General features: G+C 42.2%; 1 protein-coding gene and 1 non-coding gene across 3 annotated transcripts; one reads left to right on the top strand and one right to left on the bottom strand.

Moving 5' to 3' along the window:
* Nucleotides 1-725: 725 nt before the first annotated feature.
* On the bottom strand, nucleotides 726-20,819 carry TP53INP1 (tumor protein p53 inducible nuclear protein 1). 2 transcript variants are annotated; one of them, XM_075549473.1, is made up of 5 exons: nucleotides 20,607-20,819; nucleotides 13,478-13,726; nucleotides 12,617-12,974; nucleotides 8,030-8,066; nucleotides 5,329-5,491 (listed from the first exon to the last, which is right to left on the bottom strand). In XM_075549473.1, the coding sequence occupies exons 2-5, from the start codon at nucleotides 13,587-13,589 to the stop codon at nucleotides 5,474-5,476; spliced, it is 525 nt and encodes a 174-aa protein (XP_075405588.1). In that variant the 5' UTR covers nucleotides 13,590-13,726; nucleotides 20,607-20,819; the 3' UTR covers nucleotides 5,329-5,473. The 2 variants fall into 2 exon arrangements, with proteins under 2 accessions (XP_075405587.1, XP_075405588.1); XM_075549472.1 differs by lacking the exon at nucleotides 8,030-8,066 and having other exon boundaries at nucleotides 726-5,491; nucleotides 20,607-20,815.
* Nucleotides 8,485-8,677, top strand: LOC142449413 (U2 spliceosomal RNA). The gene has a single exon (XR_012784603.1). It is a non-coding gene; the product is annotated as a U2 spliceosomal RNA (small nuclear RNA).
* Nucleotides 20,820-27,892: the final 7,073 nt, after the last annotated feature.

Below are 27,892 nucleotides of genomic sequence, written 5' to 3'. Positions count from 1 at the left end.
TGTGACAGGCTTCCATTCTAGAAATGCCAGTTTCCCCTAAGGGGTCATTCATGTTGGGAATGATTCTTTGGGTTTCCTATCAAAGAATTCTGAATGTTCACTAGGGTTCCACAATAGGGGACATTAGTGGGTAACAGGGAAGGTCATATTGCCGTAATAGCGGCTTTCAACCCGTGGGTCACGTCCCTTTGGGGATCAAACAACCCTTTCACAGGGGTTGCCTGATTCATAACAGTAGCAAAATAACAGTATTGAAATAGCAATGAAAATAATTTTATGGTGGAGGGGGTGTCACAACATGAGGTACTGTATTAAAGGGTCGCAGTATTAGGCAGGTTGAGAACCACTGCCCTAATATATTTATTATGTCAGACTGCCTGCATTTATCTGGGCGAAGAACCATCACTGAGATTTCTACAAGCTGGCCTGAAAAAGGCCAGGAACCACTATATTAAATTGTTTACTTTTTAATGTAGATTCGTTGGCGAGAAGGTAGTAACTGAGGGGAGGTGTCAAACTCAAATTCATGTTCCTTTTGGGAGATAGGCATAAGTATTTACTTTAGGTTAAAACTTCAGTAATTATATCTTAATTTTTTTTAAATACATATTATAGTGTATATTAACTACATCTAAGGAACTAAAACTAAAGAACAAATCATTTTAAGTTGTATGTAATTTTAAGACTAATGCTGATAAAGATAAAATAAGAGAATCTGACAAGTGTGACATTAAAGGACATTTTTTATTGATTAACATTAAAAATTGTAACATCCAGAAAGTGCAAAATGCACCACTTACCCCAATTATAAAGAGCTGGCATTAATACACAATGTTTAAGCAATGCTACACTTACTTATTTTTGGCAAAGTGCTGTATTGTTCAGTCTGCGTATAAAACTGACCCTCTACGAACCAATTCAGTATAAAAATTTCTATAAAAACAGAAAAAAACAATTTAGACAGTGGCTCAAGAAAACAAGCTGCCTTTTATGCATAGATTGATACACAGTTTATAACCTAACCAAATGTCCCTTTCGAGTTTTCAAGTTGCTGGGAACAACAAAAACAACTTTGTGTCCAGAAACACATTAATAAGGCACATATTACACTCTACAATACCATTCTCCATAACTGATGAGTGTTATAAAAAGTGTTCACAATTTTACTTAAGGAAAAACAAAGTCAAACCTTTAACACACAACTATCAATTATGTTCAAAATCTGTGGAGGAACACAACCAAAACGCAAACAAAACCACTCAGACACACCCCACTTGAAAACGTACACCTCTCAACACCCCAGTGACTGGTTTGGTTTTTAGAAGTCCACCTACTTAAGAGAACAAAATACCAAACTTCAGGCAAATATAGAGTAAAATGGCAAAGAACAATCACACACAAAAAAATGCAAGAAAAAATTTTAATACAAAATGGTTTCCACTCAGCTGCCTTTCTATGAAGAGTAACTTACTTCTCCCATGTGAAGGATACTGTTGCAAATTAAAAGATTTCTTTATCTGTATGCTTTCATGTACCTGCTTCTCCCCAGCCCAGATCATTTCAATTGGTGTCAATTTTCAGGTCAAAGTGGTGCATGGCAAGACTGACACCATTGGACTCCGTAGGCTTTCTAAAATAAAGCATTTCATATAAACTGGTAAGCACTAAACCGGTGAGGATGACAATAATACACCAGCCTGGCTGATAAAGAAACCAACCAGAATAATAGCCCCAACTTTTAGAAGACTTTAACCAGTATGTATGGGCCTTGTAAATTTTAGGTAACATTACAAAAACAAACTAGTGCCTCCCAGTACAAGGAGCAGTCTACTGATTCTAAATGCAAAACCTAGTACTTGGAAATGCTCACACTCCACTAATCTGTTTAAATTTAAATGTCTATCTTGTTGGAGTCCTTCATTTTTGTTTGCAACTCAAAGAAAAGAAGGGTCACAAAGACACTTTCCTTTGCTTTTTTTGCTTTTAGAGTATGTGAAAGCCTTATTTCCTTGAGAAATATCATCGTAACAGCCAATGAGGACATGAAGACCACTAATCAGTGTGCTACACAGAGTTGAGAACCAAGAAACAAGGGAGAATACTCTTAGGTTCTCTCAAATTTGAAGCAAACTGTCTTCTCACTAGAATGAAAAGTACTGATGGCAACAGAAAGGGTATGTAAACAGGAACAATTTGCATGGGTGTCAGAAAAATATGCAGGATATGGTTTTTAAAACACACACAAAAAATCCTTGCAATAGGAAGCCAAAAATCTAATCACTTTGCATCTTCTCGCCTAACACATTCGTAAAAAAGCAACCATACAGATGTATTGCAAAAGAAGATAAATAAGATGGTTCATTTTCAATTTAACAGTGCAGTACATAATTCAATTAGTTAAGGAAGAAAAAAATAATAAACATATTATACATTATAAAATGTTTTATTAACACAAACACAAGCTCTGAGGACATGGTGCAATTAAAAAAATCTAAGAAAACCCATTCATGAAGCCCTGTGTGAGTGCACCATAGTCTTCCAGACTTCTTCCAAGTAACATTCTGTATCATACGGTTAGAAAGTGTCATAGCTACTAAATTCAGAGGACTCTCATTTCTCACTCCTTGAATGTTAGAGATGTACACAGATGTACACTGTAAACCACTAGCGTTTACAACTGAAAATTAATAACTTATAGAATGCATTTTGGCTACGTTTGAAAGAGAGCGTAGCAGGTCAGCATAATTCTGTGTTATTAGCCTGTGTCTTGCATATAGATGTCTAATAAACACCTAATTACCAAGAACTGCAACTGAATTATGTAAACCGTTTTCTTCAATTTGCCAATTTTACACAGAAACTTTAGATACTGACACAGGAACCACAGCAATATATGACAAGCGATATGGTAACTCTTGCCCTGAAAACAGAAAACCCAAAACCTCTCTACGACTGAAGTATTTATTTTTCAGGTATAAACCATATGAAAGTAGGTTAGGTCCAGATGAGGCAAACAGAGTCAATATAACTGATAAGGATGTGGATGTATTTAATGGTTTAGGAAATTCAAGGTGGGAAAAAATAAAACAAAGGCCCTTCCATCGTAGTTTTATATACAAGTAAGTTCATGCTGTCCAACTAATTCTCTCATGGCGGAACCTTCTTAGCTTTTGAGGTACTAACAACTTGCACGTATCGTATGGAAGACGCCCTCGTGTATAGAGGCTTACATCAGGAAACATTTGTGGTCTATGTTTCAAGTTACCAACATATGGCCCTATAACAGATATGGTGTAAAGCACACAAGTTTAGGGAAACATGGACCTTAACACCAACTCTAGTAACACAAAATAGTAACAAAATACCTTCTAGTTTAGTTTGACGTTACAGACTTAGCCCTAATTAGAAAACAAACAAAGGGGTACTGAAAATGGAAGGAGTCTGGAGCTGCCCAGCAGAATCTAGACTCTTGTAGTAAAGAGATGTGCCCCTGGCACTTTCTCACAGCCGGTGGAAGAACAGCAGCCTAACATTCCACCATCTAACTCCACTTTCTGGCAGCTCCCATTTCCAGCCACTCCCCTCTAGTCAGGAGAGAGCAGTTTTTCCCCAAAGAAAAGCCTGTTGTCCCCCGTTTCGAGCTTGCTACAGTGTCACTGGAAACTGTCACACTTCACATACCGTGCTTTTCCCTGGAAAACATTTATAGACATGTACTGTTTACTCAGGGTTACAGAGGAGTTTGAAAAATAAGCTGTTTAGTGAAAGTGAGACTGCTTGTCAGTAGATTGTGCTTTTGATTTTAAAGGTGTTTAATTTCAAGGGGAAATCAGTGGGAGTGTGGATGGCTCAGCAAAACCCATTACAACTGCAAAAGCGTAAAGTGACTGACTAGAGGTAAGGGAATAGATTTTGTGTCTGTTAACTGGCCTGCATGTGGACAGAACGCTGCACCTGGCCTCATTAGCACCAACATTATATAGAACAATTGTGGTAGAAAACCACCACCCTATCACTAGATTCAGTAGTGAGGCCCTTGGAATTTCACAGGGTCCAGTCCTGGGCAGTACACAAACCTCACAGTTAATACTGTGAGGGAGCTAAGTATTATTACTCCCCTGTTGGTGAAGAAAATAGACCCAATTAATATCTTGCCTGAAACCCAAGTGAAACAAAGAACAAAAACTCAAGGAAGCCACTGGTTGTTCTTTGCTCAGATGCTAAGAAAAGCCACCCCCCACCCCACCCCACCCCACCCCACCCCCGCTGCCCCAATGTTTGCCAGGTGGCAGGCCAGGGTCCATTGTGGAGGAGGATTTGCCATGGTATCTGGAAATACAAAGCCTCCCACTTCTCTTTGGGTCAGACAGAACTATGAAGTCACTCAAATGCCTGGAAGAGTTCTTTCAAATGAACAGCTGATGTGATGTAGGGGGTGGGCAGAGCCAGGAGGAAAGAAGCAAAACAACTTAAATACTGGGCCGATGGGTGAGATAGAGACATATATTTTTCCAAATACAATTTCACAGGTTTACTTCAATCCCTCTGCATGTGAGACAAATGCTTTTGTCTCATGAATCCTGTAATGTCTGTACCACGTCACATAGTCACATCTGAATTACCACATTGTTCACTGAAACTTAAATGTACCTGAAGTCTAAAATAAACTGTACGACTAACCTGGAAAAACAAAACCAACCCAAACACACAGAAATACATCAAGTTTTCTTTGAAAAAAAAATAAAGTTCAGCCATAATTCCATTATGTCCATGGCAACTATCACATGTTAATGCTCATGTTAGTGTGTAAAAACTATATACAGAAAAGAGTATCAAGTACTGGTCAATAAAGTGTATGGCTGACCCTGAGAATAAGTTTTTGCTTACTGTAAAGATTTAAGTAACAAAATAAAATGGAATTGAAAGATGCATTTTCTCACACTTGGGAAGAAATGTCTTTAAAATGCTAACTCATGTCGATTTTAGTAGATTTAAAGACATCCCCAAACACTGTAATTTTATTGATGTTTCCAAAACAATTCTGATAAAATTTACAAAAAAAGGTTAAGAAAAAGGCATTAGGTGATACACAAGAATGTAAATAAGCTTTTCAAGATAGTGTCTAAACGCACTCATAAAATATGGGACTGGTCATCCACTGGCTGTGAAAGGACATCTTCATTGTACAGCCACACTCATGCACACAAACGCATAAACCAGAAAAAGCCAACAAACTTGAAATCCTTAGTAATTGTACTGACGAGGGCAGGGCTGATGAACAACCCAGCCATTGTGCTTGACTTGCCGAGAGTGGCAATCCCTGGTAAGATTTTGGCGACGAAGGCTATTTCTGTTCAGAGACTGTCTTTCACTATGTTCTTTTATCCATTGAGAAGAACGAAAGCTCTTGGGTTGTTCCAGAAAAGTGTGAGCAGCAAGAGCTGCAACATAGCAATGAATGTGCTGCCCCATGTCATTCTGAGCTTCCACTCTGAAACAGGAAAGAATGAGGATGTATTAGATACCAAAGTATGCTCATGGGACAGTTTCTATAGAGTCTTTTCTCCAAACCTTTTACTCAGAATTTTTATTGTGGAAAATAACAAATTATATTAAATATTAACCATGATTAAGTCTAATTATGGGGGAAATCTGTCACTTTTATTCTTCTACTGTAATACCAGAGTTATTTACATATTTAAATAGCTGGGTTATGTAGAAAATAACAAAATTAGAAAAATTACTTAGCAATACAATTTGCCACACTAACTCATCTATGGTTGAAGAGAGCTTAATGTCTCAAAGCTGACAGATAAGTTTATATTTTATGACCACAATGACTATCAAGACACCTACTAAAATGCCAGAAGTGTAAAAGTAACCGGTGGGACGATAGACCCAACTGCTATACAACTGACAAATAAATAAATACAACTTAACTCACTGCCATCAAGTTGATGCCAACTCATAGCAACTCTACAGGACAGGGTAGAAGTGCCCCTGTAAGTTTCTAAGACTGTAACACTTTACAGGAGTAGAAAGTCCCATCTTTCTCCGAAACTCTGGCTGGTGGTTTCAAACTGTTGACCCTGCAGTTAGTAGCCCAGCATGTAGTAAACACTATGCCACTAGGATTCCTGCTTATATCAACAGGCTACATTGTTGTTTTTTTTCAGGCTACATTATTTTAAAAAATAACACAATTGGGAGTTCATTTCAATTACAGCATAAACTCACATGTATATAAGCTTTTCTGGGAGGAGAACTAGCATTGATTGAATATCTTTTGCAAGCTCCTTAATGAACACTGTCCTGTATATTTAAATTCTTACCATAAACTTAAGAGGCAATACTTTTTACCACCAACTTTATTGACTAATGATGATAAAGCTGAGGCTCAGAGATGTTAAGATCATACTAATTAGTTAACCAGGATTCTTGTACAGGTGTTACTCAAAGGCCATAGTAATGGAAGCAGGATTAATACAAAAGCACTATGTCAGCACTTGCACCTTCACGCCAGCGTGCTGGGACACACAATTTGCTTCTCTAACAGACGAGGAATACCCCCAAAAACAGATTTTCCCCCTACAGATTATGCATTTCAATTTTTGTACAAAACAACCTTATCACCTTCAAAGTACTCTCCATTACACTTAATACATTTATCAAATATGTGGTTCCATTCTTGTAAACCTTTTTCAAACTCATTTGTTTGGGGGCTGAGAGCACCTCCCTCATTTTTTTTTCTTTACTTCTTCTAGGTCAACAAATCACTATCTTTTCATGTCCCTTTGCATTCACAGAAACACAAAGGTCACACGGAGCAAGGTCAGGTGAGTAAGGTGAATGGGGCAAGACAGGGATGCTGGTTTTTGCCAAAAATTGATTTCACTGAGACGGCTGCATGAGCAGGTGCATTGTCGTCGTAGCAAAACCAGTCCCCTCCCTGTCTGCCACAAATCAGACCCTTTTTGCCCCACAGTGGTAGCAAAACCAGTCTCCATCTGCCACAAATCAGGTCTTTCTTTTTGGTCGCACAGTTAGTCAAATCTTTTCAGAACCTCTCAACAGAAAGCTTGATTAACAGTCTGAGCTGGTGGAAGTCAAGGTTTTTGTCCATTTGGGAAGTTCACAGTGTCCAGAAAGAGTTTTGTCATCAATTACGTTTCACCTTTTTGAAATGAGAAATCATTTATATATTTGAGTTTCTCTTATAGCACTTAAGCTGTGTTCAACATCACAACTGTTTCTGTGGCATTATTTAACCCCACCCCCAGCAGGAAACAAAAAGTCACAGCTGCACTGTTTGCTTATTTAAATCAGCCATCGAAAAAAACAAAACACCAAGGTTTGAGTGAAACTACTTTAATGAAAAAATTCACTGTAACCAGAGAGAACCTTCCCATGCGACTGCACTGGGTGCACTAACTCAGTGCAAGTAACTCTATGCTTGCCTTGGGTGATGGAATTTCTATGAAGTTCCACCCAGTGGTGCTTTTTTCCATTTTTTTGGGGGGGGTACCCCCAGTATATATATTAAGTATTCTACTTGTTTAAAATTTTTCTAGTTAAAAGAAGCTACTGCTTAATACCAGATACAATGCTAGGTTTTTATTTATACCACAGGAGAGGCATATTTTGGAATGGCATTTACATGGAAATGTCAAATACTATTAAAGCGTATATAATCTTAAAATGTGGCTATAAACAGCATAGCTATTATGTTTTCTATATTAAAAATGAATAAAATAGGAACAATGTTTAACATGAAGATTTGAAAGTTTTTAAAGGTCCTTTTACCCAGAAAGGACAATTAAATAGCCTGCTTATAGTTAGGTGACAAAAAGATCTTTCATTAACTTAGAAAATTTAGGTAGAATTGAAGCAGGTCATATTAGGAAACTAACAGGAAGAAACAAACTAGTATTAAGATAGTGGTTTGTAAAAGGTGGACATCTTAAAGACCTTAACTTCCCTACGCAGACTGATAACACATATCACACCGTCTCAAAGTGAGTATACTTACTCTGTGCCACTGAGTCTGATAAGCAGCTTTCCTGGCCCTACAAATGTTAAATGGTGACTATTAAACCACTAGTAAGATTTAAAACACTTTTAACTTTACTGTAAGGATGAGGACTACTTTATAAAACTAGTTGGCTATGGGTCATTAAAGTCATATATATTACTTAAGCTTATGACAGCACATAAACCTTCACAGATATTTCAAAAAGCTAAAATTGTACTACACACACTCTGAAGCCATCCAAAATTACAAAGCACTTTTTTTTTTTAACAAAGCACTTTTTATATGCTTGCTGGCACTATGCCAAGGATAGGATGAAAACAATTTTTTTGAAAGACACGGGTTTTCTTTTCTGGTCAGAAAATATATGGGCTTATACTTCATGGTCATTTAAAAAATTAGATGTTACTAAAATTTAAAATTTTTATCTTGCTTTAGTGGGAGTTCATATAAAAATTTCTAATCCAAAAATATGGTAGTTTTAAAAAGTTATTATATGTTCTTATCAGTTTAATATCTGATACGTCCTCTATCTGAGGACAACATATTAAGTGTATATTTGTAAGTAGGAGTTGGATTAGGAGCTTGCTCCATCCGCTCCACGCATCAGCCTGGTTTTGCAGTACTTCTGGGAGTGGTGCAACCCCTAGGGGTCTTAAAAAAAATAAAATAATTTTTAAGTTACTATTTTGTAATTCTAATCATTTGCAGTACTTTCTTATATGGAGAAAGAATTCATATAAAGCTCAGCATGTTACTTTGTTCCTTTACATATGGAAAAGTTCTTATTTACTTAACTATTCCATCTGTTACAACGGACAAATGAAAACGACTGAACTACATCACTACATCAGAACTACAAATACACAACATACAGATGCAGTGTATAATCCTGAACTGGATTAATGGTCTGGACCAAAATATGAGTGGGCTTCAAAGAGGGCATGGAAGATTTGTTATCTTTTCACGTCATTTTCCCACAAATGTTTTGAAGGGGTTCTGAGTAGAGTGTGGGTGAAAATTTTTACTGAAACCAAAAGGTAGATACTATTTCCTAAAGAAATTTGTTTTAAGATGGTACACATCATCTCATTTAGGTTAAGAAGTGTGTGTGCACATAAAAAGTCTGCAAGGATATGCCAGATGGTGCTAATGGTATTCATATCTGGGTATTGACTGTCATTTAAACATCTCTAAATTTGACGTAGTTTCTAGTCCGTGAACAAATGGGCTGCTTCCTCTATAATAAGTTATACAAAGCTGCTGTGTGTGTGTATATATATAATAGCACACTGGAAAAAATCTATAAATGCCAGTTGGTTTAAAGTATCTATTAATCATGCTTAATTCTAAATGTAATATATCAAAAGTGAGAGCGGGATCAGGTGGGAAGAATTTTTAAGTACTGAAAAAAATCATTTGATGCAACTACAAGGCAATTAAATTGATCACAATCTCCGAAAATCTTTTTTTTTTTTTTAGCCAGTCCCTGCAGCCCTTTTATTTCTCCTTAGACAACAGTGTTGCTGAGACCTATAGTTTGCATGTCAGTAGAAAACCAAAATTTGTGTGTCATCTCAAGAGTTGAGAATGCATACCAAAAAAACCTTACATAAATTGAAAGGGTGAGTAAATTTACAGGTTTAAATGCAAATCATCTTCCAACTCAAGCCAAGCAACAGCCATGGGCAAACATCAACTAGAGAAAGGACACTTGGTCCCAAGGCTCAGATTCTTCTGCCCAGCAGGCAGCACACAAAGCAAGGACTGGCTACTTCCAGTCGTCTGCTAGCTACTGGACCAGCGGTTCTCAACCTGTGGGTTGTGACCTGTTGGGGGGGGGGTGTTGAGTGACCCTTTCACAGGGGTCACCTGATTCATAAGAGTAGCCTTGTGAAACTGAACTGCCATTGAAGCCCGCTCTGGTGGCAGCACTGTGTGTTGGACTTGGTGCTGATCCTGACATTAGCTGTTCCCCTGGTCTGTGTTCAATAGCCTGTACATCGTTTGATTTTAGCCCTAGCATTGGCAACCAGGGTGGAGGAGACCTGGTCAGTCTGTGCAGAGTGCTCAAAGGAAGAGCTGTCAGCTTCAGGATTGCCCAACCTTCCTAATGCCGTGACCCAACTTGCACTGTCCTCTAGCTCATGAGGGAAGTGGCAGCACCTAGAACAGTGGCTCTCAATCTTCCTAAGACCACGACCCTTTCATACAGTTCCTCATGTTGTGGTGACTCCAACCATAAAATTATTTCCGTTGCTACTTCATAACTAATTTTGCTACTGTATGAATCAGGAGACTCTTGTAAGAGGGTCTTTCCACCCCCAAAGGGGTCGCAACCCACAGGCTGAGAACTGCTGGTCTAGAAGAACTTGCAGTGGACAATGGAGGGGCCTGACTTGTACTCCTGCTTGCTGATCCCTATTTTCTGGAAGGTAGACAGCAAGGCCTGAAGCCGCAGATCCACATGGAGTACTTGTGTTCTGGGGGGTGCAATGATCTTGATCTTCATGGTGCTAGGCGCCAGCACTGTGATCTTCTGCATGCGATCTGCAATACCAGGGGACATGGTGCTGCTGGACAGCACCATGTTAGAATATAGGTCTTTCCGGATGTCCATATCACACTTCATGATGGAGTTAAAGGTGGTCTCAGGGATGCAGTCTAAGGACTATTGGGCAGCCCATAACTCTTCTCCAGGGATGAGGGGGTGGCGGTGGCCATCTCTTGGTCCAAGTCCAGGGCAAGATAATAGAGCTTCTCCTTGGTAACACACACAATATTTTGCTCAGCTGTGGTTATGAAGCTGTAGCTCTGCTTGGTCAGGATCTTCATGAGGTAGTTGTTCGGGTCCCGGCCTGCCAGGTCCAGACGCAGAATGGTGTGGGGCACAGCATAGCCCTTGTAGATGGCACAGTGTACATGACACCGTCCACTGGCGTTCATGACTATGTCTGTAGTGCAATCCGGGGCTTACAGGGACAGCACGACCTGAATTGCACATACATGGCCAGGGTGTTGAAGATGTCAAACATGATCCGGGTCATCAGCTCCCTGTTGGCCTTGGGGTTGAGGGGCATACCTCCACACCAGCAGCACTTGGTGCTCTTCGTGGGCGATGCACAGCTCACTGTCAAAGAAGTAGTACTAGATCTTCATGTCATCCCAACTGGTGACTATACTGTGCTCAATTGGGTACTTCAGCATCAGGATGCCTCGTTGCTCTGGATCTCATTGCCCACATAGCTGTCCTTCTGGCCCATGCCCACCATGACGCCCTGGTGGGATTGTTGCTGCTGGCGAACCCAACCTTGCATATGGCAGAGCCATTGTTGATGACCAGGGCAGCAGTTTCTAATTCCATGGCGATCAGAGATGGGTGGTGGCGAACCAGAGCAGAGGAAGCTGAAAGCGGTGGAGGCGGGCACTGAGCTAAATTTTTATTAGAATGGTTGAAACACTGGCCTCATGAAAAATCTTGCAAAACATATTAGTCAAAAGGTCTTATAAACTATAAAGCCCGGTATCATATAAATATACAAACGTGAATTGTTGTCCTTCTTGGTTCAAGCACATGTTTACTCTCATAAACAATCACTGAGACTTTAGAGACAGCAAACTCCAGCAAAGTTAACAAATTAATGAGCAGCTTGGGCCATGTTTATATTTAGCAAACAGGAAATATTAGGAGATATATACACATACAGCCAGCTAGTTAGTAGAGTCAATGCTGAGACAATCTAAAGAAACTTTCTTCTCACTGGGAGGATTGATCATAGGAATATTCTAAATGGCTCTCAAGCAACCAGTTTACCTGTACCCTTGACCTGAGAGGCAATTAAGTCAGTACCAGCATTCTCAAAATACATTATCCTAAGAAACATTCCACTAAAGTGCATTATGGGCTAGCTGGCCTGTTAGTAAGTAACATGGTCATGGGCTTTACTTTATGTCAGTGGGTGTGAGCATCAGAATATTCTCTGGAAAATTCAAGAGTGTATGTTTGTTTTGGTACCTACCAACCAACCACCAGTACCAGTGCCCCCAACCTATGTGCCATTCAACAGAACTCTTCAGACCACTTCGGTCCCCTAAACAGCAACACAATTGTCTGGGTGTGAAATCTTTCATCAGTAGAGCAAAATGCAACAATAAGCTATGTTTTGGTAAATTATCGTTTTACTATACACTTTAAGATGTTAAATTCCATTTGATATTACCTAGCTAGGGAGATCTGGAAGTTTATTTTAAGACAAGGTATTTTAGTCAAATTTGCTACCCAAGATAATCCAGTGTGTAACATGTCAGTTACGTTCTAAAATACTTGTTAGCAGAAATGCCAGTCTTTCTTTATACTCTAAACCAGGAAATTACAAATGCGATAACTCTTACATAGCTGGGACCATGTAAAGTTTTAAAAATCTAGGATAAACAAGTTTTTTCATAGAACTACTCTCCTGTACATTAAGCACATGCTTTTTTTGAATCTCTAACACAATTACTTGGCATCTTTCAAAAAACTAGCTTTTAACTGAAAGTGTAAATAAGTAAAATCTGCCCTTGGAGAGAAAAATATTTACAACATACCTGGGACTACTTGTATTATGAAATTCCTCAGTCCCACAGCTGGCCTCATTGAGACTGGGGCAGGAGTTATGCACAGCATACACAGACATGCTGGGATGTTCGATGAGAAGGTTTTCCATAGGACTGGTTTCCACCTTAATAGTGGTTAATCCACCTGCAGTAAAACATGGGGGAGGGGTGATAAACCAGCTCTCTTCCATCGGACAGGACTCAAACTGGAGGAAGCAGGAATCATTTGTATCAGCCAAGCACTCAATAGACGTAGGTAAACAGGAAAAGACTGAAGCGTGCGCAGTAGGCGATTCTTCACTGATGTCCTCTTCCTCCTCTTCCTCTGCTGAGAACCCAGTACAGGAATCTAGATTGTAGCCCACAGAGTATTGTTGAACATTCCCATGGAAGAAGGATTACGTTGATTCGCCATCATGGGGCCACCCATCAAATTTAGAGCATAGAAAAAGAAGAGAAGCTACTGTTAGCTCATGTACACACATCTGCCTTCAATTAGCTTTTGGGGAAAAGCACCCCCATTTCCCCCCAAAATAAGCATAAGACAATGTCTGATCATAATGTGGGATGGGTTATGCTGGTTTTGTAGGGATGGTTTTAAGAATTTTTCCGTATTATTGAATAAACAATGTGCCAGCTGAGTTTGTTTGTATAATGGAAGGTTTCCTCTTCAATCTGATTTGAAAAGAGGGAAAGTTGCACAACTAGCTGATCTTCTGGCACAGGCTGTTTCCTGCACAGTTTTTTTGGAGGGTGAAGGGGCAAATTTTTAAATTTACTTCTAAGGCTTAAAAATTTGCATAGTTCCTAGTATACGTATGCAAAAATTTTGAAACCCAACTAATACCATACCTATGAAGTCAACAAGAATCCATTCATCGTCTTCTTTCTCACTAAATTCTGGCTCTGGGTTGGAGGAAGTATCGGCTTCACGCACAAACATTTTATTCAGCCTCTGGAACATTATTAAGGCAAGATGGAGACTTTGGCTGGATGTCTTTATAGCTGAGATCTTAAAACCCTGTTCAGTTAGCCCAGTGGCACCAACAGGAGATTAAAGTGCACAGGATACTCATTCAAGTTAGGCAAGAGGATTTAACCCTAAAATGAAACAGAAAAGGGTTTTTAAATCATCATGCATTTGTGTGTTCATGTGTCTTTTAAAAAGATGCAAGACCTAACGGACACTCCACACCGTAGATGAAAGAACATGCCCTAGCTTGCGTACATCCTACAGCTGGTCTTAGAATACAAGGGAAGGATATTTAGCTGTGACAGTCTTAAATTGAATCCAGAAGAGAGTCCAGTAGCCACCATTATGACAGGCCCTCCCTCACCTTTCCCTAGCTCATTTCCCTTCTGTACTTTATCTCCATAGCCTTAAGCACACCTAGTTATATTTAAAAGTCTATAATTAGACCATATTTTGTCTTCTGAAAAAATTTCTAGAGCTGGCACGGAATAAACCTGGAAGCTTTTCTTTGTGTAGTGGCTAAACAGATAGGTGCTGCAGGCAGAGTACCCAAGTTCAAATTCTGAGTTTGCTTGTTACTTAAAATATGTTAGGAAGTTAAGCGGCAAATCATACAGCTTCAGAGATGGGTTCTAAATAAGGGAACTCAGCCCTACCTGGTATTCCAGATTTGTTAATTCCATTCCCACCTGGCTACCTGATGAACAGTTCAGATCTAATATTCCAGAGAAATCTTTTACTTTTTTCCCCTACAAACGTACACATACCCTTCAACAGCCACAGCCAACAGTAGTTCAAGTCAAAATCTAGCAATTATCCTGGACTTTTTGCTCCTTACTATCTTCTAGTTCACACCCAAACATGAACAAATCTTTAACTCTAGTTGCACACATAGTTTGACCTGCCTTCTTTTCCCCCATCACTCACATTCTAGCTTATACCACCTTGGTGCCTGCCCAGAACTTTCCTAAGAGCCTTTTCCTAGGTCTCCTCAAACCTCCCCTTGCTAAAAGGAAATCACGCAGACAACAGTCAGAGGCTGGACACAAAGTTCTCTGTCAATGTCAACTATTACTAGCCTACGTATATTGAGTACCTATTACTAGGCATCAGGCATGGCATGGTAAGCAGAGGAGACAGCAGTGAATAAAGTCATTCCATTGGAACTACGTGTTCTTCAGGCCTAACCTGGGTGGAGGACAAGGAAAGCCTCTGGGAACTGACTTCAATATTGAATCGTTGGAAAGATCAACAATGAAGCAAGAGGGAGAAAGAAGGAACCACGATGTGTTGAAACCTGGCATATGAGTGGGAATGTATGACACCGTCGGTTTGGGTTCAGATATGGATGTAGGGTCAGGAGAACAGGGCTATGAGCAAAACAGACACCAGGATCTGAGGGCCTTGTAGGTCAGAAATTAAGGGGAGAAAGATAGCAAGGATGACTGAGGTTTTCATTTTGGCTACCTGAAGGGAAGGTGAGGCAGTCTGGCAGAGAGGACTATAGAAGGTGCAGGCTGGGCATTTGAGACATACTGGCGTTGGGAAAGCTGCCAAAGTGGAGATGTCTACTAAGCAACTAAACAGAGGGCTCGGCGCTAAGGAGCAGATTTTACCAGAGGCGGAGTTGAGAGTCATCAAAAGGGGGATGACAGAGTCTTAAGAGTACACGCGACCCCCAGAATGGTGAAGAATGTATCACTAAATGACACTTAAGTTTTTAGCATAAGTAACAGCCTTGAATTATATTCTTGGCATTGTACTTTAAAAGTAATAATATTTAATTATATAAAGCAAGATCTGTAGCTGATATGAATTCCTGGTTCAATTCCTTGGATGCGGATAAGACCACTACAATTTTGTTGGCATATTTGTTCAAATACATGACATTTGAACACTTTTGTGTGGTCACAATTCATCCTCAGCCATTAATTATTCAAAGCGGGTAAACAGGAAGTGTCACTTGCATAACCAGCCTTCCTGAAACCCTTCTGGCTGGAGATTTAGGATGGGAGCTCACATTCAGCTTCGTGTTGCATGCGGAAGAAGTGAGCTGTTCTGTCATATCCCCAACTTCTGGTATAAGTAAATTAAAGCTTTCATGTGTAAAAGCAAGCAGAAAAAAATCCCCCCCCCCAAAAAAAAAAGCTGTTTCCATTATTTATTCTTTGTCGTATCAATTGAGAAAATAATCTCAACTCTCCAGAGAACAGGCCTGAACTCTGGCCCCATCAGCTTGGAAGCTACAGTTGCTGAGTGGGGAGGGGCGAACCCCACAGGGGAACCCTTGTTCAACCCTTAACAATGTGTGAGGCAAGGCACTTGGGCCCAAGGTGGATAAGGAGCAGCCACAAGGAAGAAAATATGGCTGGGGCCACTATGGTTAGGGCTGCTGCTGGCCTCGCAAATGCAATTGCCCACTGTGGCTACAGCTCTGAACCCATGAAACAGTCAGCTGGGCCTGGGATCCATACAAGTGCACAGCACAGGTTTCCCTCGATGAGCTTTCTAGAGGGTCGTGCGGACATCTTCCTGCTGTCCTTCAGAGGTCCCAGGTCTCCTGCAAGGGCAGCCAGCTTCCAGTGGGCAATGTTCACAGGCCTAACTCACTCCCTGGCTTAGGAGCCATTCCCCACATTTACATGACACATCTAATAAGGCCTCTTGAGAAGGACAGAACGGAGGGGAACGGAGGGCTGGAAGTAGTCCTGACTGGCTCTTCCATAGGTGGTGGAAGTGAAACAGTGTTGCCCTCCTGAACCTTGCTTTCATCCTTGGAAAGAATGAGCAGATTCTGCTGAATCACCTCATGTATTTTCTCTGCAAATTTCTAACATAATGATGATGCCAGGTTGGACTAACTATACAAAGCAAAGCTCCCGTGGCCCTCTCAGAAAGGACCAACCAAAACTAAACTCGCTGCCTTCAAGCCATGGACCCATCCTTATAGGGCAGAGTAGAGTAGAATTGCCCCCTAGTGGGTTTCTGAGACCCTAATTCTTGACAGGAGTAGAACGCCTCATCCACCTCTCCCAGAACAGCTAGTCTTTCCAATTGCTGACCTTGTGGTTAGCAGCCCAAGTAGAACTCACAGGGTTCCTTCACAAAAGTTGAGCTCAATATGCTAAAAGTACATTGTCTAATGTGGTAGCTACCAGCTAGCTGCTTTAAGTGACTAGTGTGTCACCCTGAATAACTAATTGAAACTTGAAGCTAATTGATTCAATTCTTAGAAAGTTTTTACATGTTTGGAACAATTTTGGTTTACAAATTATTTTTCAGCTGTAAATTTTATGCCATTTAAATACAGATCAAGTATTCATGAAAAATTTGCATTCAAATTGAGATATGTTATTATGTACAAAATATACATTGGATTTGAAAGTTGTGGTACCAAAACGTACAACAGCTGATAATTTTTGTGTAACTTTGAAACTAGATTGCCACCTGTTTGTTCTGTCAATGTGGCTACAAGGTAATTTAAATGTACATGTGGCTCACATTATAAATTTTTATTGGGCAATGAGACTTTACATTTTTTTTCTCTTAAATCTTAATGGCCTATCATCCTACTGATTCCCCATGGGCTATTCCTGCTCTGTAACTGCTATCCTTGGCTCCTGCCCAGGGATGGAGGCTCTGGGACAGCGCTGGTTCAATAGAGAGCTAAAGGGCAAAGTAAGAGTTTCACATGCCTTGCCACATGACCACTGATTTCCAATATTTACAATTCTAGTGAAATGATAAAACTAAAGTGAAAATTCCAGAGGAAACATGTGCCTTGGGAGGACAAATTTGTCAATACAGCTCTGGAATTTGGCAAGAAGACTAGATGGCGTGGTACTGCTATTTTCTGAGGCACCTGCAAGCTTTCAGCTGTAACCATCCTTAGCCCAGCTAGCTAGCTGATGCCAGTGGAGACAAAGAGTGTCTGGGCACTGACCATTTCAAGAGGGCAGCTTTGTCCCTGGTTGTGCTTGCCTCAAGACATCTCACCACACCCTTAAAAATATGGCCTTTTTCATACTAAAGAGAACAAACACACAGCCTAGTCTGCTTATCCCACTGTTAGCACACTGGTGCGTTTCCCAAGCTTTCCCTCCTAGATGGTGGTTTTTTCTGATAGCAGCAGTCTCGGAAGTTATTTAACAACTTTTCAAACTCTGTTACTTAACATTTTATCAACATTTTTCTATTATATGGATAAAAGTGCTTTGTGGTAGAAGAAGGTAGCTGTTTAATATCTGTGAGCAAAAACATCCTAGTTGGAGAACTTAGAACTTCTAGACAAAGAGGAGCTGGCAAAGTGTATTCATATGATTCTTCTGGGGGGGGGGGGGGAGAAGCCAATACCAAGGGCTTAAGTAGAAAATTTTTTGAAAACGATGATGGCAACAAATGTACAAATGTGCTTGACACAATGGGTGGATGGACTGTGATAAGAGTTGTATGAGCCCCCAATAAAATGATTTAAAATATATGATTCCTAATTTTTGAAACAGGGAACCAATTGCAGCGTGGTGTGGTAGCTAAAGGTAGCCTGCGCAGTTTGAAATCTTGGCCCTGCTACTTGCAACCTGTTTGACCTTAAGATATTTAGTAACCTCTTCGAGGTTTTCTCATCTATTACATGGGGGGTGGTCTTACTTACACTCCTACTTCATAGTACCAATGAGGATTAGAACAGGACCCGATAAATGCCAGACACACAGCTATTACTAACGCTTCGTGATCAGCTACTTGTGTGATTGTAAGCAAATCACTTAGTAGCTTTGAAACTGAGTTTCTTCTGTTTTTTTTTAAAGAGTTGTAGTCATTATATTATTTTAGCTGTCTATATATATTCTAAGAAACTGCATAGGGCTTTCTGTGAGTCAAAATCATTTTGATGGAAGAGGGTTTGGTTATTTTTCATGTCATTTTTTGGCTATTTTTAAATAAATCATTTTATTGGGGCTCATACAACTCTTATCACAACCCATACATACATCAATTGAGTAAAGCACCCTTATACATTTGTTGCCCTATTCATTCTCAAAATTCGCCTTCCACTTGGTTTCCTGGAATCAGCTCATTTTCCTTTATTCTCCTCCCAAGTTTCATCTTTAAAGGGTCTAAATAATAAAAAGTTACAATTTGTGTGTGACAAGCACTTGGGTATCTCATTCTACTAAGGAAGAAACTGAATAATACAAATCAAGTAACTTGTTCAGAGCTGGGCCAGGGTGAAGCCAAGATTAGAACACACGTTTGCCTAATTCCGAGTGCCTGGCTTTTTCCCTGCACAAGATCTCCTGCCAGCTTCAACTGATTGTGTGAACTTCAGAGAACAGCATGTTTCAGTTGGTTTTGGCTGCCAGTAGGCGGCTCCAAAAAGCAACACTTTTTAAGTTAAAAAAAAAAAAACCCCAACAACAAACCACAACTTTGGTGACCTAACTTCTAAATATGTGCACAGTTGTGGCTTTTTGAGTTTTCAGAACATCAGGTGGCTGAACTCACATTTGTATTGAAAAGTGGCCTCAAATTTTTCTTCTATATCCCACCCTCTCACCAGTTTAGAAAAACAAAAGCCAATCCAAATAATTAAAAATACATTTTTTAACTGCAAATATGTAAACCGAGCCAAGAAAGTTGCCTTTGCCTGTTCTACTTCCACCCAGCCATTCAACCAGCTCCAGCTGAGTTTATTGCCAACCCCTGGAGCCCATGAACTTCCCTGGAGGCTGCAATGGCAGTGGACAGAGATAGCAGAAAGTGTTTTTTCATAGCCCATTAACCTTGAATTTTGAAAGCAAGACTCCCAAAAGAAATTGAACAAAAGATAGATGAGAATGCAAAAGAGACCTTGTTACAGGAATTCCTAAGGTCCTGGTTCCAGTCTGGTCCTTTGAAAATTATGCTGCTGGTTTAAAAAATTAAAGTGGCTGCAATTTAAAAACAAAAGCATCTCCCTGCTTTATACGCCAGCAATTGAAGACGGTATTTCAATTGCCAAGCAAGTGTTTCAGAGTCCTGAGCACTCATCATTACCTTTGTTCAAATGACCTCCCGGGTCACCCTTTTCCTTTTCCCAAAGCTACTTTGCATGTAGAAAGCCTGTCTTAGCAAAGGATGCTGGGAGAGTCAGTTGGAAAGAGGCTCTCCTTAATCTACTCTAAACTGGAATTCACATAGACGATTATTAGAATGAAGAAGCACAATACTAGCGGGAAGTTCCTCCATAAAATTCATCTGTAGCATCAAAGTAAACAGCAACACCATGTTCTCGTCACCCGCTGTGTTGTCTTGCGTAAAGGCGGTTAAAGAGCAGGGCTGCGAACTTGGAAGTCTGTGGTTTGAACCCCGCAGCCAGAGGCTCCGCAGCAAAGGGGCATGTGGCCGTCAGGAACCCCCTGCTCTCCGCCGACCCTCGGCGTCTTCTGGAGGGGATGGGGATGGGGATGGGTTTGGTTGTGGGTGAATCGCTGAATCTCCCGTCTCGGGGTTCCGACCGGTGAAACAGGCAGGCCCGCCCGCGCGTGCGGGTCGCGCATAGTAGGTGCTCAGGAAACCAGAGGGGTGCGAATGTGATTTGAACTCTGACTTGCAAGTCAGGCGCTCGTGACGCCGGTGTCACCTCAACGGTGTGTCAGATGCGCACCACCCAGGCCGGGTGCGGGGATGCGCGGCGCGCCGACGGCGTCACCTTCCGGAACCCCGAGGGGCGCCTGGCCGGGCGAGGGGGCGCCCCGGACCCCAAGCCCCCGACGCCGAGGCCCGGCTGGGCAGCGCAGTCCAACGGCCGAGGGCGGGAGGAGGAGCAGTGCGGTGGGGAGGAGGAGAAAGAGGCCAAGAAAACAGGCCGCGTTCGGGGGAGGAGGCAGAAACCAAACACCCAACCGCCGGCCCCGGCAGAGCCCGGGCGCCCAGGCCCGTCGGGGCCCGCTGAGGGGTGGGCGGCCGCGAGGAGGCAGGGCGCGCGGGGACGGGGCGCCCAGGACTCCGGCCTCGCCCGCCGGCACTTACGTGGGTCGGAGCGTGGCGGGGCCGTGCAGCGGGGAGACAGACAGACAGACGGACGGACGGACGCCCCCTCGGCGGGGCCCGCGCGGGCGGCGGAGGTAGCGGCGGCGGCCCGGCTGCGCCCACGCTCGGGCCCGGGGCGGCGTGCGCGGGGCGGGCTGGGCTCCGGGGCGGCTCGGCTGACCGCCGCCGCCGAGCGCCTCGCTCCTTTTGTTGTGCTGCCTCCGAACAGCTGATCGGCGCCCCGCCCCGGCCGCGCCGGGCCCGCCCCCACCAATCGGCGGCGCGGGAGCCCCGGGGCCGCCCTGCGACAGGCTGTCACCAACGCACGTGACCCGGCGCCGGGCGAGCGGCGCTCCGCGAGCTGGGGACAAGCCCGGGCAACAAAGCCGGGAGCCGCGGGCGGGGAGAGGGGCGCGCGTGGGAACGGGCGGGGGCGGGAAGCGAGGGCGGCGGCTGCCGAAGGACCCCCGGGGAGGGGAGCGGACACGCAGGCCCACCGCGACCCCGCGGCCGGCCGAGCGAGGGGCCCAGGGTGCTTGTCACACAGAGGCAAAGTTGATGGCTTGAAGAGGGAAGAGGTCGAACGAACCCCAGAACCCCGCCTTGGGCAGTGTCGGGAAGGAGGCTGGGAACGGGTAAACCGGGCTCAAATGGACTTGGCCCTTTGGAGCCCTGGATCTGGGGGTGCCCGTCTGCCCGCCCACGCAACCTCGTTTTTAAGACGTGGAGCCAGGAGTCTGGAAATCAACGCGTGGGGTCTGACGGAACTTGCCTAGAAGTTTACAAGGGAGGAGTCCGGAGAGAAGGGGTGCCCAGGCTTGAAGGCCTTCTGCCCCATTAGTCAAGACAGAAGTCTGCATGTGGAGAGTTAGGAGAGCCTCTTCCCCAGGATCTGCATCTCTCTCTCCTAGAACCTGGGGAGATGAGGCTCTTGTGGGTTAGGTGGATGCATTTTCACACTAGTAGGGTCCACCTGCCGTTGTTAGGTACTGTCTAGTTGGTTCTTACACACAACGACCCTGTGTACAACCGAACAAGGAATGCTTGGTCCTCACGATGGTTTTTATGTGTGAGCCCGCTGTTGAGGCCACTGTGTCCCAGTGTCTCATGGAAGGCCTTCTTTTTCACTGTCCTTCACCGCACCAAGCATGATGCCCTTCTCCGGGGACTGGGGTCTCCTGACCACGTGCCCAAAAGAAATGAGATAGGAAGGCTCACCATCCTTTGCCACAAAGGAACATCCTGGTTGTACTTCCAAGACAGATGTTTGCTCCTTTGTAGTCCATGATACTTTCAATATTCTTCAACAGTACCATAGTTCAAATGCTTCAATTCTTATGTTTTCCTTATTCATAGTCTAACTTTCACATGCATAGGAAGTGATTGAAAATACCATGGTTTGGGTCAGGCATGACCTTAGTCCTCAAAGTAACCTCCTTGCATCTCAACACTTTAAAGATAGCCTGCTCAACAGATTTACCTTATGCAGCGTGTCCTTTTCTCTTGACTGCGGCTTCCATAGCATGGGTTTTGGATCTAAGAAAGACAATCCTTGACACCTTCAATCTTTTCTCCATCTATCATGATTTTACCTATTGGTCCCGTTGTGAGGATTCTTGTTTTCTTTACATTAAGTTGTAATCCATATTGAAGACTAATCCTTGATGGTCATTAGCAAGTGCTTCAAGTCCTCCTCACTGTCAGCAAGCAAGCTTGTATCACCCCATAAAGCAGGTTGTTAATAAGCCTTCCTCTAACCCTGGTGCCTCATTCTTCTTCATATACTCCAACTTCTCTGGTTCTTGGCTAAGCATACAGATTGAACAAGTTTGATAAGAGGGTAAAACCCCGACACACACCTTTCCTGATTTTTAAACCATGTAGCATTCTCTTGTTCTAGTTGTACAATTGCCTCTTGATCCATGCACAGGTTCAGCATGAGCACATGAGGTGTTCTAGAATTTCCATTCTCCTTTAGACAATCCATAGTTTGTTATGATCCACACAGTTGAATGTCTTGGCATAATTAATGAAACACAAGTAAACACACTAGGCTTAATCAGTTATTTATAGTGAGGAAGGAATAAGGGTTCAAAATTGCTTTCAAAAACTAAAGTTCTATACACATCTTGGATTAACTGTCTGGACAAGACAATGGTCATGTTGGCAAATCAGCTCTCAAGTGGATCCTGTTCAGACTGAGATGAACTTCTTTGACTTCAAAGGGACTTTATAAGGACCCTCAATAGGTATATCATACATTACAATATATGAGAGACACATTTTGACCCTCACAATCCTATGGTCAGTCCACCCCCAACAATATTACTTTTAGAGGAGGTAAGTGCAAGGGTTTATACTCAGGACTAGTGACCAAAAGTATACTTATCATTTGACCTTCAGTAGTAACGCAAGGCTGTATATAACTTGCTGACTAAAGAGTCTCATAGAATTGAATATGCTTTGGCAAATTAAGCTCATCTTAGTATTTTCTCTTGAATATTATTGCTATGTTTGGAATCCCACAATCTCATGTTTCCATAAAGAGACCATCTTCCTCTTCAGAATCAAGACATGACAACTTTGGGTCTGTTTTTTTTTTATTATTAGATTGAGGTTTATTTTCTTTCTGCTTGATAAAGTTCATTATAGTTAAAGGCAAAGAACAAAGACCGCATACTTTCTTATGATGGAGAAAACAAGGTGAGAGAGGGCATGCTTCCAAAGATGGACACAATATTCCTTTCATCATGAAATGGGGTCTATTTTTCCCTCCCTTTGTGTCTTGACTGACTCTGTGACTGCTTTGAACAATGGAATGCTGAAGAAATAATTTTTTAGGACTTCTAAGATCAGGAGGCAGCAAGAAAGCCTGACAACTTCTGCTCTATATTCGGGGTAAAGGCAGTTACCATTACACTGAGTATGTACCAGTACACTAAGTGTTGAGGATTCCAAACTAGCCTTGGAACGGCCATACGAAAGACTGAAATGCCTCGCCAGACCCCCACTATTCAGCCCATTTTAGCTGGGCTCTTTTGGAAGTTCCAAACCATAGCAGATAAGACATCCCCACTTTGCCCTGCCAGAATTGCAAGCAAATAAATGGTGGTAGTTGAAGGCACTTAAGGCAGTCTTTGAAAGGGATTGTTCTTATTTATTTGACAACTTCCTTCTTGATCTGCAACTATAACCAAAGAAACCAAAACTTTATATGACTCAAGTTTGGCCCAACACTCATGAGGAATAGAAAAAGGGGGTTTTTGTTTGTTAACAGTTTTATGGGAATATAATCCATATACTTCAATAGTTCAATCATATTAAGAAGAATGGTGCAATTATAACAATTAATTTTAGGACATTTACTTAAATTCTGTACTTATTGTTATTTTCCTCATTTTCCCCTGATCTCCGCTGGGATTTCTCAAGAAACCATTAATCCAGTTACTGTCTCTATAGATTAACCTATCCTGAATTTCACATACAGGAAAATATACAAAACAACAACAATAAAAAACTAACAAAACAAAACCCTCCATAAAAATGCAAAAAATCATGAAAACTACAGACATTTTAAATAGGTCAAAAAGGAGATCAGGTGATCACCCAAAGGTGTCCAGTTTTAACCCAGCTGCGTCTGCTGACTCGCTTCCTACTGCACTGCACATGGACACAAGGTCATTCACAGCCCTAGGAGCCTGGGCGCATAGTAATTACACTTCAAATTGTGATCTGCGAGGTCAGCAATTCAAAATCACCAGGTGCTCTAGAGGAGAAAGACAGACAGGGCTTTCTACTCCTATAGAGTTACAGACTTGGAAACCCACAGGAGCAGCTCCACCTTGCCCTCGAGGGGCACTAGGGGTTGGCAGCAACTCTGGCAGTGAGGGTGTTTTTTTTGAGAGGTCTGTAGTTGGAGCGAATTTAGGTGAGGCTTCTGTATTTCTTCACTTCTTTTGTTTTAACTGAAACAACTTTAAAGTGAGTCAACAGGGAGATCAAATGATAAGACATTATATTTTAATCTACCTACGGCTGCCATAATCAACTTCACAATGCTAGCTCTCTCACAAGGCTGTTCACATCCCGTGATGATAGAGGGGATTCGCTAGAGGCTGAATCCATGACCCCTGCAAATGAATTTTGGTCTTCTGCCTCCCACAGCCTTCTGCAAACCAAGTGCTAAAGGGATTGTTTTTAAAGCATCAGTAAGCAGAAACTAAACTCTGCCAGCTGGTCAGTTCTGACTCATAGCAACCCTATCGGGCGGAGTTGAACTGCCCTCATAGTCAATAAATAACCCAAAATACAATATAAAGGCCTATGGTACACAGATCAACAATCTCTAAACTCAATCAAGTGGGTTTTTGTAATTAAAAAATAAAATCTTATCTCAGTAGTCATTTGCTTCCTATTTACCATCTTGCTGATTTTTAATCTTCCACCTGGTGCTTGTTTATCCCAGGGGCGTACCAAGTTGGTGGAGGGGAGACCATGGGAGAAGTCCTCTGCAGTGTTTATCACTGACGTTTTGAACTGCTGATGCAATAATACAAATAATACGTAGCAAACTAACTTCTAGTCAGTTTTATTATAGCTTTAAAATTTTCTTCATAACAAAAATAAAACAAAAACTTGACCTCACGTGGGAGGACTCATTTCCACTGCCTCCCTCTGGTTGGCCAATGGTGTATCCACCAGAGTGAGGTTCAGGAATAATGTTATCTGCACAGCATTGGGCTATCTGAACATAACTAAACTGTCAAATCACACAGCCGTAAGCCGGCCTCTCATCTGTTGGCTGACAAAGACCCAACCAGGTCCCCTGTCTGGGCAGACACAGTGAATCAGCCCATCCTTTAATTCGCAGGATAATTCTTAGTGTGTTGCTATAGTACCCACTTCTAGGCAGACTCCCTGCTGTGGGAGTGACCCTTTTCCCATCTGTCAGAGTCCTCCTGTCTGTTTTCCCTGGAGCTCAATAATACACTTTCTTATCTACCCCAACACAAGGGATTCAACCTCAGGCTTTGTTGTGAAGGACCACAGGGCAGGACCACTTTTATGCCATCATCCAGAGACAATGCAGCCGATGCCCCTGCCTTCTGCTTTCCAAAGCAAGCTGTAGTCATCACCCTGCCAGTTGTGTTGAAACTGCTAAAGAATGCTGCTTCCTACAAGCCTCCTTGGAGAACCCGGCGGATGGATGGCTGCACAGGGCAACCTCAGAACACAAAGCAACAAGTTATCTGGTCTGTACTGAGGGAAAAAAACCAATGTGAAGTATGCTTAGGTAACTTTCAATCTAGACATCAATACCTTGGGTCTCCTGGGCCCTACCTATACACCTAACATGTTGGCCAACTATCTGCAAAGGCAGAAGGATTTTCTTTTAAAGTTTATTTTCTCAAATTCCAAACTTACTGCCATCGAGTCCATTCTGTCTCTTAGCGACCTTATAGGACGGGATAGAACTGCCCCTGTGGGTTTCCGAGGCTGTAACTCTTTACGGGAATAGAAAGCCTCATTTTTTTCTCTCTCAGAGAAGCTAGTGGTTTTGAACTGCTGAGCTGATGATGGTTAGTGAGTTAGTTAAAAGTTTATTGTGCCAACCTGGCCGATAAAAACATGTGGGGTTAACTGAAGGGCGGAGAGATAAATGGCTCAGTGAGCCTCTTGCTTTGTGATGGTCGGACCAGGGTGCAGCTGCCTTAGTTCCCTGCTTTGGCTGGGAAGGCTCACTTCCTGCAAGACACCCCCAAGGAGAAACCACATGGACCTACCCAGATGCAACCCTGGTTGCTGTAGCAGCCGTGTGGAGACCCATGCCAGTGCTGAGATGCTCACATGCTCACTGACTCTGCTTTCTTCCTGCAGTCGGTGTCAGAGCGTGTGTTCTGTGAGATGGAGCAGGACTTTGTGGATTGGTGTCGGACATATGGGCTAATGTTGGACTTGTGGGCTTGGGCAGCACTGGGTTGGGATATTTTCTTGATGTGCACTTACCCTTGATATAAAACTCTCTTATACATGCGCTTCTGTGGATTTGTTTCTCTAAAGTCCCCAGACTCACACAGCAACCCAATGTGTAACTCACTAAGCCATGAGGCTCCTACAGGTTATTTTAGGTGAAAATATATGTAATAAAACTTCCACTCATTCAGCATTTCCTACATGTACAGTCCACTAACACTGGTTGCTGCCTTTATATTATGCATTCCCACTATCTCTACACAGTATTCTAACATCATTAACCTAGACTCTCAACCCCTTGACTGTCTCCTCTGCTTTTCAGAGTCACTGTTGTCCATTTAGGAGCCCTGGTAGCGTAGTTACACATTAGGCTCTGATCCTCATGGTCAGAAGTTCGAAACCACCAGTTACTTTGAGGGAGAAAGACGGGGCTTTCTACTCCTATAAATAGTCACAGTCTCGGAAACTCACAAGGGGTCTTCAGCATTGACTTGATTACCGTGAGTTTGTTTGATTTTGGATGTCAATTTAGAAACAGCCCTGATGGTGGTGAGGTTATGTATTGGTTTGCTGACTGCAAGGTCAGCAGTTTAATACCAGCAGCTACTCAACAAGAGAAAGTGAGGCTTTCTAGTTCCCTGTATAGAGTTACAGCCTCAGAAACCCACAGGAGCAGTGCTGTCTTGTAAGATTGCTATAAGCCAGAGATGACTTGATGGCAGTGGGTTTGAGATTTTGGAAAATAAGCTTTAGAAGAAAATCCTTCTGTCTTTTCAGACTCTTAGCAGCATGGTTTGGTGTACAGTAAAGGCCCAGCATACCGAACTTATTGATGGATAGTTTGAAAATTACCTAAGCAGACTACACACAAGGTTAGCAGTTAGAAACCACCAGCCATTCCTTGGGAGAAAGATGAGACTTTCAACTCCTGTAAAGAGTTATATCTCACAAACCCACAGGGCCAGTTCTGCCCTGTCCTATAGGGTTTTCATGAGTCAGAACTGACTTGACAGTGGGTTTGGACTTTGTTGTCAATTTGATCTCATAGACCACATTTTACTGCAAACAACAGATTATCCCAATTCTGGCTTGATAGAATAATTTAAGACCCCTCCTGACTATCCTTATTACAGAGCTTTTGACAAAGGTTTTACAGAATTACTGTTAGTGTTTGCTTCATTAGTTATAAGAACGAAACCACTACCAACTCTTGTCTAAAAAGAGTAAATCATGTATGGCTTTTCAGATTCAGTCAGACGTACCTTTGATGATGTTGTCAGTCCATTCATTTCCCATCTCTTTTTTTTCTTTGT

This window comes from Tenrec ecaudatus, chromosome 5 (genome assembly GCF_050624435.1).
Source record: "Tenrec ecaudatus isolate mTenEca1 chromosome 5, mTenEca1.hap1, whole genome shotgun sequence".
In the NCBI taxonomy this organism is placed as follows: Eukaryota; Metazoa; Chordata; class Mammalia; order Afrosoricida; family Tenrecidae; genus Tenrec; species Tenrec ecaudatus.
The sequence above is the reverse complement of the archived record's forward strand: the minus strand, read 5'-3'. Positions and strand labels throughout refer to the sequence as shown.

Coding starts and splice junctions, on each gene's coding strand:
- TP53INP1 (XM_075549472.1), bottom strand. CDS start 13,589: ATGTTCCAGAGGCTGAATAAAATGTTTGTGCGTGAAGCCGATACTTCC. Junction 12,975..13,477: donor GATTCTTGTTGACTTCATAG/GTATGGTATTAG, acceptor GCTACAATCTAG/ATTCCTGTACTGGGTTCTCA. Junction 5,492..12,616: donor CATAATACAAGTAGTCCCAG/GTATGTTGTAAA, acceptor TTCCTGTTTCAG/AGTGGAAGCTCAGAATGACA.